The 14,544-nt window shown below is 43.5% G+C and overlaps 1 protein-coding gene across 4 annotated transcripts in view; it reads right to left on the minus strand.

Moving 5' to 3' along the window:
* Positions 1–14,544, minus strand: part of Rnf121 (ring finger protein 121) — a 74,635-nt gene that overhangs the window by 26,901 nt on the left and 33,190 nt on the right. For 3 of the 4 annotated variants that reach the window (XM_045145042.1, XM_045145043.1, XM_004650986.3), the window contains one exon: positions 9,629–9,770. In XM_045145042.1, the coding sequence (XP_045000977.1) occupies positions 9,629–9,770 (142 nt within the window). Of the gene's footprint in view, positions 1–9,628; positions 9,771–14,544 lie in introns of those variants that run through there. The other variant, XM_045145044.1, reaches the window with a different exon arrangement.

Raw genomic sequence — 14,544 nt, forward strand, 5'->3', positions numbered from 1 at the left:
AAAATATCCTTCCCACCTGATAATATCACATCCATACACATGAAACTTTCAGTTTCCTTTCCAGTCAAAATTAGTTATGCATTTCTTTTCTACCATCATCTCAGAGAGTAGAGATATAATGTTTATTGACTGTCAGCTTAGTAAAGAAATTTAAACCATGCGGCATAGGAAAAAAAAAAAGAAATTTAAACTTCATTACTGAGAGCATTTTTTTCAAGGTAGAGTCTCACTCTAGCCCAGGCTGACCTGGAACTCACTCTGGTGTGGAAATCACAGTGATTCTCCTATTTCTACCTCCCAAGTCCTGGGATTAAAGGCATGTGCCACCAAGCCTGGCTCACTGAAAGCATTTTTAATAGCTAACTTGGCAATGGTGGGGCCTAAAGTGCCATCTGGTGGCAATACTTATGAGACATGTTAGGTTCAACAGTTAAAACTGGTCCTCAATGGCGTGGAAAGCACAAAATAAGAAGCCTTTTCCTTTCTCTCTTGCTCTCCCTCCCTCCCTCCCCCTCCTTCCAAGTGATGAGACACAGCACATGAGTCGGGGCTATGCGGAGCATCAATCCCTGACACGGGAGCTCAGAAAGGAGATAGAGTAGCGTGGACAGGAGCTGCCTGGGAGGTGACTACAACAGGCAAGAACTCTGGTTGTGAAAGAGGTTTGGATTTTGCCAGGTAAAAAGGAAAACAAAATTTATTCCTTCCTGCACATATGAGGTTGAAATTGTAGACTAAAGCCAGGTGTGGTGGCTCCCAGGACTCAGGAGACTGAGGCAGAAGGATTGCCATGAATTTGAGCCAGCTTGCACTATAGAGTGAGACCCTGTCACAAAACAAAACAAAACAAAACAAAACAAAACAAAACAAAACAAAACAAAACAAAACAAAACAAAACGAAAGAAAAGAAATGGGGCTAGAGAGATGATTAGTGGCCAAGGTGCTTGCCTTTGAAGCCTAGGGACCCAGATGCAATTCCCCAGGACCCAGGTCAGTCAGATGCATAAGGTGACGCCAACATCTGGAGTTCATTTGTAGTAGCTAACAGCCTTGGTGCACCCATTCTCTATCTGCTTCCTCTCTCTCTGTCATGCCCCCTCTCTGAAAGAAAGAAAGAAAGAAAGAAAGAAAGAAAGAAAGAAAGAAAGAAAGAAGAAAGAAAGAGAGGGAGGGAGAAAGAGGGAGAGAAAGAGAGAGAGAGAGAGGAAGAAGGGAGGGAGGGAGGAGGAAAGAAAAGGGGAGGGGAGGGGAGGAGAAGGGAGATGCATAAAATGGCATGCACATTTGCAGTTTGTTTGCAATAGCAAGGGGTCCTGGCGTGCCCATTCTCTGTCAAATAAATAAATACTTTTTATTTACTTGAGAGAGAGAGAGAGAAAGTGACAGAAAGAGAGGATGGGCATTCCAGGGCTTTCACCCACTGTAAACAAACTCCAGATGCACGCGCCACCTTGTGCACATGTAGCATTGCACGATTGCATCACCATACATCTGGCTTACATGAGACCTGGAGATTTGAAAATGAGTTTCTAGGCTTCACAGCAAGCACCTTAACCGCTAAGCCATTTCTCCAACCCTAAATGGAGGCCCACTCCATGGGAGGGAATATATCCCTAATACTGAAAACCGACAACAGGGATAGTCACAAGCCCTAGGGGTGTAACATCTGCTGCTGTCTGGCTAAATGTATATACTGGGCTCATCAAACTGCCCAGTAAGCACTTGTCTTAATGTTTTTACCCTTATATTAAAGTCCTACTCAAAGTAGGAGAACCAAGAAAAGCTTCCTGAAGGAGAGACCTTTTGTTCTTTTCTTGACAACCTTATAAGTCCAGATGTCAAAAGTGATCATGATGGGCTGGGCATGGTGGCGCACGCCTATAATCCCAGCACTCGGGAGGCAGAGGTAGGAGGATCACTGTGAATTCGAGGCCACCCTGAAACTACATAGTGAATTCCAGGTCAGCCTGGGCTAGAGCGAAATCCTACCTTGAAAACAAACAAACAAACAGTAATCATGATGGGGCTGGACAGATGGTTCAGTGGTTAAGGCTTGCCTGCAAAGCCTAATGACCCTGGTTCAGCTCCCTAGTAGCCACGTAAAGCCAAATGCACAAAATGATGAATGTATATGGAGTTCATTTACAGTGGCTGGAGGCCCTGGCACACCCATTTTCATTCTCTGTGTATGCAAAAATAAATAAATAAATAAATCTTAAAAAGTGGCCAGGCGTGGTGGCACATGCCTTTAATCCCAGCGCTTGGGAGGCAGAGTAGGAGGATCACTATGAGGTTGAGGCCACACTGAGACTGTGTAATGAATTCCAGGCCAGGCCAGACTAAAGTAAAACCCTACCTTGAAAAACCAAGTAATCATGACAAGTATTCTAGGACTAGAGAACATGGCCTGTTAGACAACCAGTCTTTGAGGAAGAGGTAAGAAATGAACAGAGAGGAGGCATGAGTTAAAGGAAGCTTCCACATGTATCAGAGCTACAAGTTTTCACTATATTTTGGGGATGCTTCCTTGGTTTGTATAAAGTGGATTACCCTTATCATCCCTTATCAGTCGGCCTTCTCTGCATCCTAGTGATTCATCTAATGTCTTGATCTGTGAAGAATCTTTAGTACTTCCCAGATTCCCAGGCAACAGATTTTGCTGTTTATCCATTCCAGGAGGGAACAGCTGTTCAGGGTATGGGAATTTGAAAAGAACTATATTTGGTAGCAGACATAAATGATGAAAGCTTCTCCTTGGAGATCTTTAAAAATAGGACAGATACTTTTCCAGGCACAAACTTACCCTTCCACTAACATCCCTGAGGGAATTAAGGAGTAAGCAATATTAGAATCTGAATAGATGACGAAAACTGAGCTACAGAGACATCAGAAAAGCAAGTTTCACCTGGACTATACATTTCTAACCCAGATCTTCTGTCTCCCTAGCAGCCTCCCTTGTCATCATTTTGACTTTATGGGAGCCCCCTGGTAAGAACAGTGAGGTCAAATGATGAAGAGACAAAATACCAGTTGTGCAAGTACACAAGACCCAAGGAAAAGGCTAAGACAAAATTCATTATAAACTCAGGACATCTAAAAATAGAAATGACTGGTAGAAATACAATTTCCTAAGACTTTCGAGAGAAATCTATGGAAAGAGGGCTAGGGAGATGCTTAGCACGGTTAAGGTGCTTGCCTGCAAAACCAAAGGACCCAGGTTCAATTCCCCAGGGCCCAAGTAAGCCAGATACACAAGGTGGCACATGTATCTGGAGTTTGTTTGCAGAGGCAGAAGGCCCTGGCATGTGTATTCTTTCTCTCAAGTAAATAAATAAATAAAAATTTTTTAAAAGAATCAGATTTGGGGGCTGCTGGAGAGATGGTTTAGCAGTTAAGATGCTTGCCTGCAAAGCCTAAGGATTCAGGTTTGATTCCCCAGGACCCACATAAGCCAGATGCACAAGTTGGCACATGCATCTGGAGTTCATATGCAGTGGCTAGAAGTTCTGTTGCCACCTATTCTCTCTCTCTCTCTCTAATAAATAAAAATAAATTTGGGGGAGGGAGGGTATTACCATGGGATATTTTTTATAATCATGGAAGTTAATAAAAATTCGAAAAAAATAAAAGCTGGGTGTGGTGGCACACACCTTTAATCCCAGCACTCGGGAGGGAGGAGGACTGCCATGAGTTCGAGGCCACCCTGAGACTCCATAGTGAATTCCAGGTCAGCCTGGGCTAGAGTGAGACCCTACCTCGAAAAACCAAAAAAAATAAATAAATAAAATAAAAATATTTGGAAAAAAATCAGATTTTAGCTGGGTGTGGTGATGCATGCCTTTAATCCCAACAATTGGGAGGCAGAAGTAGGAGGATCACCATGAGTTCAAGGCCACCGGAGACTACATAGTAAATTCTAGGTCAGCCTGGGCTAGAGTGAGACCCTACCCTGGGGAAAAAAAAGTCCAATTTTAAGGCTAGGTATAGTGGCTCACACTTGAAATCCAAGCATTTGGGAGGGACAGGCAGAAGGAATAGGAATTCAAGGCCAGCCTTAGCTACAAAGTAAGGTCAGGGGCAGCCACGGCAACATGAGGCCTTGACTCAAAATTAATGATGATGATGATATTATCAGATTTTAGTTTTGGGTCTAGGTCTCCAACTTAATGATAATATTCTCCCAGCAAATCATTAGACATCCTACTCCACTGTCTACTAATCTGGAAAATGAAGATAAACTCCTTCTCTATATTTAGATTATACAGCTGTTTTTGTTGTCAGTTTGGGTGGTAATGGGCATTGAATCCAAGACCTCACACCTGCTAGATACGCATCCTTTCACTGGGTTATATCTCTAGCCCTTACAGATACTTAGCTTTTTTGTTTGTTGGTAATGGACCCAAGAACTTATGTATCTTAGGCAAGTACTCTACCACTGAGCCAAGAAAAGCACCTTTTCTTTTTTGATTGTTTTATTTTGTTGCATTCTGGGGTAGGGTCAGTCTTACTCTAGCCCAGGCTGGCCTGGAATTCACTTTGTAGTCTCAGGGTAGCCTCCAACTCATGATGAACCTCCTACCTCTGATTCTCCAGTGCTGGGATTAAAGGCATGTGTCACCACACCCAGCACTTGTTTTAAAAAATTTATTTGAGAGAGACAGAATGAGAATGGGCACACCAGGGCCTCCAGCCACTGCAAACGAACCCCAGATGCGTGCACACCCTTGTGCATCTAGCCATATGATCTTACGTAATTTTCACAACCCATGAAATAGATATTACTCCACTTCAGAGCTAAAAAAAAAAACAAACAAACTGAGGCTCCCAGGTGTATATAGGTAGAAAGTGAGAGAGCTCGTTAAATAAACCAGCTTGGTTCACTCAACTGTTATACCACCTCCTGGAAAAACTGTTCCAACTACTGAGAAGCTGGAGAAATAGTATGGGATGCCATTTTACATAGGCTTCTTCAGCAATTTTTCTTTTCTTTTACTTTTTTTTTTTTCAAGGTAGGGTCTCACTACTCTAGCCCAGGCTGACCTGGGATTCCCTATGTAGTCTCAGGGTGGCCTCGAACTCACAGTGATCCTCCTACCTCTACCTCCCGAGTGCTGGGATTAAAGGTGTGAGCCACCATGCCTGGCATTTGGCAATTTTTCTTCTTCCAAGGTCAGCACTTTACTTAAAGCAATAAAAATATTCATTGTGCACAGTAAAAATATTTTTCAAATATTTTTATTTATTTGAGAGTGACAGAGAGGCAGGCAGAGAGAGAGAGAGAGAGAGAGAGAATGGGCACACCAGGGCCTCTAGTCACTGCAAACGAACTCCAGATGCATGCACCCCCTTGTGCATCTGGCTTACGTGGGTCCTGGGGAATCAAGCCTTGAACCGGGGTCCTTAGGCTTCACAGGCAAGCGCTTAACCGCTAAGCCATCTCTCCAGCCCCCACAGTAAAAATTTTGACAAATATAGAATATTACTGTCCAGTATTAGCATCAAGCAGGACAGTTCAGATTTCCTTATCATCTGACATATAGTTTTAAGTGTCTCATGGTAAGATATTCTCTAGCGTTAGCATATCCTCTCACCACTGAAGTTCAGCATGTTTATGGGGTGTGGCATTAAAGCAATGGGATGACGATGTGTCACTGTACACCTGGCCTCATTAAGATGAAGTCACATTTCCTGTTAAGGATTAACTAGTGGGTAACACATTAGTGGTTTTCCAACAGTGCTCTGATGAAGACTACAGATTCCAAAGGGGGAGGCGGAGGAACTAGAGCCTCCCACCTTGCAACAAGTAAGGCAACCTCTTAACTGTTTTCCGCATTGGGGGTTTCCTTAAGAAAGGATTCACAGCTTAAAATAAAAGGAGAAAATACTTTTCAGGAAGGAAGGAAAACTACTGCAGTAAATGTACATATACTGTTATGTTACTCAGAGTAATTTTGAAAAAAAAAATTGCAGATTAGCCACAATATAATTAAACAGTACTTCTAAATACAAACAGAAACACCAACGGGCCGTCACTCAACACTTGTGGGTTATTTTTCTAGGCTCAATTAAGCCTCCTTGGCAATCCCTATTTTGTAGAGTAGCTCGACGGCGGCACGCGGAGACGACAGGAAGCCTGAGCAGGCTCCAGCCGAGCTCTCGGTTCCACACCCTCCGTGTCATGTGAGTGTACACACACTGGGATCTGAAAGTACAGACGTCCCTACTTGTAGCACGTGCCAATACTTGATCTGGCTGTAGGCCAGTATTTTCTGGAGCAGATTATTCCTTGGCTCCTTTGATTTAAAAAAGAAAAAACATACCCAGAAGGCATATATAGCAGAGTGACAACATAAAACATGAAACAACTGGTAAGTAATCCCACTTCTACCTATTTGTATTCTGTCCAAGCCTCAACTCAACTGGACCTCGGTCATCATTTAACATTCTACTTACATCAGGCATGGGCTGGCAGATGGGCTAAATGAGATACACGGCTGTTCCTATTTTGGGCAATACAGACCTCTGAGCATCTCTGGCCATATTACAAGAAGCCTAAAAACTATATATTAGATAGTCGGGTGTGGTGGCGCACGCCTTTAATCCCAGCACTTGGGAGGCAGAGGAAGGAGGACTGCCGTGAGTTCAAGGCCACCCTGAGATTACATAGCTAATTCCAGGTCAGCCTGGGCTAGAGTGAGACCCTACCTCAAAAAAACAACAACTAAAAAAATAATCATTTCAGGATTAAGACTGGAGGCCCTATAGTAAAATTATCCAGGTTCAAAGAATGGCTTTATCACTTGAAAATACTACTCAGCCTTTTATGTCTCAGTTTCTCATTTGTCATTGAAGAAAATACTCCCAGGCTGGAGGGATGGCTTAGCAGTTAAAGCATTTGGATTGCAAAGTCAAAGGACCCAGGTTTGATTCCCCAGGACCCATGTTAGCCAGATGCACAGGGGGCATATGCATCTAGAGTTCATTTGCAATGGCTGGAGGCCCTGGCGTGCACATTCTCTCTCTCTCCCCCTCTTTCTCTGTCAAATAAATAAAAATAAAAAATATTTTTTTAAAAAAGAAGAAAGTACTCCTAAACTTATCAAGCTGCACTAAGGTTTAACTGGGTGCTTAAAACATAAGAACTCAGTGAATGTAGTGAGGTGTAGTGGCATGTGCTTATAATCCTAGCACTAGGAAGGCTGAGGCAGGATTTCTCAAGTTCATGGCCCACATGAGCTCCATAACAAGATTCTGTTCTTTTTTCTTTTTAAACAATAAATGTTAGCTCTTAGCTCTTGTTACTATAATATGTGCTGCTGTCATCTTTGAAAGTACAACTATCATGTGGGTGTCTTTGTACCCTTTGTAATCCCAGCACTCAAGGCAGAAGCAGAAAGATCACAAGTTCAAAAACAGCCTGGTTACTTTTATTTTGTTTTTCCAGGTAGGGTCTCGCTCTAGCCAAGGCTGATCTGGAATTCACTATATAGTCTCAAGGTGGCCTTGAACTCATGGTGATCCTCCTACCTCTGTCTCCCAAGTGGTGGGATTAAAGGCGTGCACCACCACACCCTGTTAGCCCACATTTTTAAAAGTGTTGTTGACCAGGCCCAGAAAGCCAAGAGCCACATGTTCTCTCTCATATGTGGATCCTAGCTACAGATGATTGGGCTTCTGCGTGAGAATGAAAATACTTAGTAGCAGAGGCCAGTAAGTTAAAAAGGAGAAGGGAGGAGCGTACTTAATAGGTTGATACTATACATATATGTAAGTACAATGATTGTGATGGGGAGGTAATATGATGGAGAATGGAATTTCAAAGGAGAAAGTGTGGGGCGGGAGGGAGGGAATTACCATGGGATTTTTTTTTTTTTTAATAATCATGGAAAATGGTAATAAAAATTTTTTAAAAAAAAGTGTGTTGAAATGCTTCTAGGGGGCTGGAGAGACAGCTCAGCAGTTAAGGCACTTATCTACAGTGCCTAATGGCCAGAGTTCAATTCCTCAGTACCCACACAAAGCCAGATGCACAAAGTAGCACATGCACCTGCAATCTCTGCAGCAGCCAGAAGCCCTTGGTGTGCCCATTCTCTCCCCGCCCCTGCTTGCAAATAAGTAAATGAAAATATTTTTTAAAAAAAGAAAGAGCCGGGCGTGGTGGCACACGCCTTTAATCCCAGCACTCGGGAGGCAGAGGTAGGAGGATCACCGTGAGTTCAAGGCCACCCTGAGACTACAGAGTTACTTCCAGGTCAGCCTGGACCAGAGTGAGACCCTACCTCGAAAAACCAAAAAAAAAAAAAAAAAAAAAGAAAGAAAGAAAGAAAAAGCTTCAGGTAAGAGGATCATCATGAGTTCAAGGCCACCCTGAGACTACATAGTGAATTCCAGGTCACCCTGGGCTAGAGTGAGACCCTACCTTGAAAAACCAAAAACAAACAAACAAAACAAAGCTTCTAGGATAATAGTTGCAAAATAATCCAGTATACCACGTGCCTTTCATTTTTTGGCTTTTTGAGGTAGGATCTTGCTCTAGCCCAGACTGACCTGAAATTCACCCACTATGTAGTCTTAGACTGGCCTCAAACTCACAGTGATTTTCCAACCTCTGCTGGGATTAAAGGTGTGTGCCACCACACCCAGCAACTGTTTTGTTTTTTTTTTAAACTAGACAAGCCCAACAGATGGCCTTTTTTTTTTTTTTAAATGAGTGAGAGAATGAGAGAGAGGGGGAGAGAGAGAGAGAGGGGGGGGGGAGATCTGGCACACTAGGGCCTCCAGCCACTGCAACTGAACTCCAGATGTGTGTGCCCCCTTGTGTACATGTGTAACCCTGCACGCTTGCGTCACTGCATCTGGCTTACACGGAACCTGGAAAGTTGAACATGAGTTCTTGGATTTCGCAGGCAAGCACCTTAACTGGATCCATCTCTTCAGCCCAGCTCTGGGTTTTTAATCCAACTTATCAATCTCTACCTTTTAGTAAACAACTCTGTCTCACTTAGCTATTTTTTTTTAATGTCTTATATATTTTTTTCCTTATTTCTTCCACTACTGTTTTTTTTTTTTTTCTTTGTATCTTTTGGTATACAGACTTAGTGGAATAAATATCCTACTTAAAATTCACCTCATGTTCTAACCTTGTTTTCACCCACAGAAGCCCCTGCCCCACAGACACATGTACCTCACAAACCAGTCATTCAAATGCAAAGTTCATTGTCACTATATTTCTCTTCCTACATCGGGCCTGGGTTGGACTGGATCTGAGAGATTTAGGAAGGGTCCTGTGAGGACTGATAAAGTAAGAAGTGCCAGGTGTAGTGGTATATACCTGCAACTCAGGACCAGGTTGAAGGGCTGGAGACAGAAGGAGTTTAAGATCATCCACAGACACATAGTGAATTTGAGGCAAGCCTGGGCTACATGACATACCTTTCTCAACAATCCTTTTTTTTTTTTTTTTCCAAGTGAGGGGCTAAGGAGAAGACTCAGCAGTCAAAGGCCCTTGTTTGCAAAGCCTAGTAGCCCAAGTTCAATTCCCCAACATCCAAGTAAAGCTGGATACAAAAAGTAGCTATCAGTGCATACACACACACACACACACACACAATTTTTAAAAGTGGCTTACATTGTAAGAGCGGGGGTGCCTCTGTTTCCACTGTACCAAGATCAGCTGGGCCACCACTAAGGTAGCGATGAGAATGAGGACCATCTCGGCGTGCATGGCTTCATGGCCACGATGCTTGGCATGCATACGTGCATGCTCGACTCTGAAAGCCAAACAGATGGGATGAGCCCAGTAATGATGGACTGCATGTGGTGGTAAAGGAACAGTTTGTCCTAGGGTATCCTACTAGATAACTCAGAACATGTTCCTGAGTTTTGCAACTGAGGGTACCATGGAAGTTAGGAGGTAGGACACATGCTTAACACGCATTTTGGATAATAGAGGCTCTAGAGGCCCCAGTAACAAAGCTCAGCTATTTTGATTAGAGATGAGTAGCCTGATGCCTGCCCCTTGCAGAAAAACATCTGACACGTTTCTTGCAGGAGTAAGGAGATCTCAGGAGAAGCCCATGTCATTGTCTATTTCAATCTGCAACTGGAAGGAAAAAGTAATTTGGAGAGGTTCTAGCCATAAAGCCTCAGGCTCTTAATCAATGATTCTTTGATACCAATAAAGGGGTAACGTTGAACATGTCCTGACTGCAGGGTCGGAGTCCTGCTTTACTCATCTACCCACTTGCCAGAGATAAGATCGGAAGTCTAGCTAGTCCGAAAAATCCAGACCGCTTCACATCCAGTGGTGTCTTTAGTGTCAGTACCCATGGGGAACAGCCTCCTCGAGGAAGCTGACCTGGCACTCAGAACACGTTGCTCATCTGAGGCTAGCACTCTCTGGTCTGGAAGACTGGTAGTAAGCCATTTAGTTGCTCAATACTATTAAAAAAAAAAAAAGCCCTCTATGAATAGTCATTTCTACCACCTTGAATCAGAGAGAGGAATGAAGGAGGAAACAGAGAGATGACTATAAATGTAGCTGCAGTCAAGAGCTTTTATACAAATTCCTCATATACCAAGATATTGAACAGGGAGGGAGAGGAAAACATAAATGGTGTATATATGGAATTCCCAAGAGCAACAAAAGGCTCACAGCCAAAAAGCCCAAGAGGATGAGTTACGGGTAAATAAATGATAAAGCAAACAGAGCAGCAAATTAATTATAGAATTTAGGTGACAGGCATGAGGGTATTCATGTAATTTTTTGTTTTGCTTTCTTTCTTTTTCATTTATTTTTGTGAGACAGGGTCTCAATCATCACCCCAAGTTAGCCTGGAACTCAAGGCAACCCTCTAGCTTCAGCCACTAAAGCACCGAGACTACAGATATGAGCCATCACACCTAACTGTGTGTACACGTGTCTGATTTGTATTTTTGTTGGTTTTTGCATTATAAGACATGATCACATATAGTTGAGGTTGACCTTGAGCACCTGGTTCGTCTATTGCCACCTCCCAAGTGCTGAAATGGTAAGAGTGCTCCACCATAACCAACCTTTTTTTTTTTTTTTTTTTTTTGGTTTTTCGGGGTAGGATCTCACTCTGGCCCAGGCTGACCTGGAATTCATTATGTAGTCTCAGGGTGGCCTCGAACTCAAGGCAATCCTCCTACCTCTGCCACTCGAGTGCTGGGATTAAAGGTGTGAGCCACTATGCCCGGCCAACCATGCATTTTTTGTTGTTGTTGTTCAATATTTATTTATTTTGAGAGAGATAGAGAGAGAATGGGCACGTCAGGGCCTCCAGCCACTGCAAATGAACTCCAGTTCCAGATGGATGTGCTCCCTTGTGCATGTGACTTACGTGTGTACTGGGGAATCGAACCTGAGTCATTTGGCTTTGCAGGCAGGCACCTTAACCACTAAGCCATCTCTCCAGCCACCATGCAATTCTTTTATTTTTTGTTTGTATTTTATTATCATTGTGTGTATATGGTGTGTGTAAATGTATGTACGAATACAAGACATGTGCATGTACCATAGTGCATGGTGTGGCAGTCGGAGGACAAGCCCAAGTGTCAGTCTCACCGTCCACCTTGCTTGAGGCAGGGTCTCTGCTGTTCACTGCTGGCAGGCTGGCTGGGCAGCAAACTTTTGGGATCCTCCTGTGTCTGCCTTCTATTAACCCACAGGAGGGCTGGCATTATAGCTGCACTACTGCATTCAGTTTAATATGGATTCTGGGGACCTGAACCTAGGTCATCACACTTGCACAACAAACATTTCAATCACTGAACCATCTCCCTAGCCCCTAGCTAGACAATGCTTTCAAATTTTTAGGTTTAAAACTTTTTTATAATATAATGTTTGGGGGGGGTGAACTTGGCAGACAGAATAGACAGTATCAGTTAATCAGCCAACTTCAGTATCCAAAGGTTCATCTTATATAAAATTCTACCCTGGGTAGAAGATCTAAACAGGAAGAGAACAGGCCTGAGAGTCAGAAACTATGACTCATTTATGTGGCACTAGCCCAGAAACCTTAACATCTCTCTACCACAATTTCTTCCATTTATCAAAAGCAACCCATAGCTTTTCCATCTGCTTACAGGACTGCGGGAGGCTAAGCTGGAAGGGTAAAGAACACACAACTCCCTGTGGCAGTTTGGTCAGGTGTCCCCCATACACTCAGGTGTCTGAATGCCAGGTTCCCAGCTGATGGTAATTGGAAATTAAAGCCTCCTGGAGGCAGTGTATTGTTGGAGGTGGGCTTGTGGGCATTATAGCCAGTTTCCCCTTGCCAGTGTATGGCACACTCTCATGTTGCAGTTGTCCACCTTATGTTGGCCAGGAGGTGTTGTCCACCTTCTGCTCATACCATCACTTTCCCCTGCCATCATGGAACTTCCCTGCAAGTCTGTAAGCCAAACTAAACCCTTTTTCTCAAAAGCTGCTCTTGGCTGATTTTTGCCAGCAAAAGAACCTGACTATAACACCCCCTCACAAATACTGTCAGGTGGGGTGGCACAGGCCTATAATCCCAGCACTTGGGTGAAGGTGAAGATGGGAGGACCAGGAGTTCCAGATCAGCCCTGGCTACACTACAAGTCTGAGGTCTGGGCTACAGGAGACCCCATCTTTAAAACAAACAAACCAGCCAGGCATGGTGGTGCATGCCTTTAATCCCAGCACTTGGAGGCAGAGGTAGGAGGATCACCATGAGTTCAAGGCCACCCTGAGACTACAGAGTTAATTCCAGGTCAGCCTGGACCAGAGTGAGACTTTACCTCGGGAAAAAAAAAAAAAAAGACTACCCAAAAAACGCAAATGCTGTGGGGAGTTATGATAAATTTCCTATCTGCAGACAATACTTTGAATGAATAGAAACAATAAAAAAAAAAAGGCTAGTCAAGATCATCTTTATAGGTAGTACTTAATAAAAATATTCATGTCCTTTGTGAAGCAGAAGACAGTAGCACTGTCCCCTTCCTTACAGGGGTTTGGTAGTTTGAATTTATGTCCCCAAAGACTTATAACTTGGATTTCCAGCCTGGCTAGAAGAGGTATTGCTAGGTTGACCCTAGGGTCCAGCCCTAAGGTGTTACTGGGGGCAGATATGGAATTCCAGCCAAAGGTACGCAGAGTGATTACGCTCTGCCTGGGGTTCCCGGAGTGTGCTTAACTTGTGGTGCTGTTTTTCCACATGGACCTGTGAAAGGGGCCAGCTTCTTCAGCCATTACGGAAACTTCTCCTGGACCTGTGAGCTTCAACGCATCCCCTTCCTCCCATAAACTATGATCTGGAGGTTCATTCCAGCAACGTGAAGCTGACTATGACAGGAGAACAATATATTTCTATGAAAATCTAAATTATTCAGAATATTTTGGTAGCTGAGGTATTCTCTGGTGTTGGTTGATCTGTCACCAAAAATTGTGCTAGGTTTGCTATATGAGTTGGTAGTTCTGCCAGTCTGAACTTTTATAATTGATAATTTTTATTTATTTATTTATTTGAGAGTGACAGACAAAGAGAGAAAGAGGCAGAGAAGAGAATGGGCGCGCCAGGGCTTCTGGCCACTGCAAGGGAACTCCAGATGCGTGTGCCCCCTTGTGCATCTGGCTAACATGGATCCTGGGGAATCGAGCCTCAAACTGGGGTCCTTAGGCTTCACAGAAAAGCGCTTAACTGCTAAGCCATCTCTCCAGCCCTATAATTGATAATTTTAATCTAAATTGTTTTTATTTTTTAAGGTAGGGTCTTACTATAGCCCAGGGAGACCTGGAATTCCCTATGTAGTCACAAGGTGGCCTCAAACTCCTAATAATCCTCCTACCTCTGCCTCCAGAGTGCTGGGATTAAACGTGTGCCCCACCACTCCTGGCTAAAGTAAGGTTTTTTTGTTTGTTTGTTTGTTTTCTTATTAAGTTTTACTTGGCTGATTTCAGCTCACTGGCAAGCTATCATGTGAGATCTGTAGTAACCATTCTGAAACAGTTTCACTCAAAGAATCATGAAAATAAGAGATTTATTAATTCCATCCAGTTATAAAGCAAATTATCAGCAGATACATCTATTTTCTCAAACAGCTCTCCATCCTTATCATGGACGCGGATGCTAAGGGTAACCAGCATGTTCAAAGCTAGTACCATTTACTGGAAGCTCACCACATGTCAGCACTGTTCCAAACACAAATTAACCCTCACACCCCTATAAGGTACAGGTCCGGCCACATTTTACAGAAGGGACCAACAGCCAGGTCTGTATATCAGCTACTTGGGAGGCCGAGGCAGGAAGATGGTAACTACAAGCCCTGCCTGGGTAACACAGTGACACTCTTTTAAAATAAAGAGTAAAGCCAGAGCTGGAGATGCAGCTTAGTAGTAGAGCGCTAGCATACAAGAGTTATGAAAAAGAAGCGCTAGAGTCAATTCCCAGTCCAGGGGAAGGGGAGGAGGCAGACATAAGCACTAAGAAATCAAGTACTTTGCCCCAGGCCACCTGGCCAGTGAGTGGAGGAACTGGTATTCAAACCCAGAAGGAAGGC

This window comes from Jaculus jaculus, chromosome 3, assembly GCF_020740685.1.
Source record: "Jaculus jaculus isolate mJacJac1 chromosome 3, mJacJac1.mat.Y.cur, whole genome shotgun sequence".
Lineage (NCBI taxonomy): Eukaryota > Metazoa > Chordata > Mammalia > Rodentia > Dipodidae > Jaculus > Jaculus jaculus.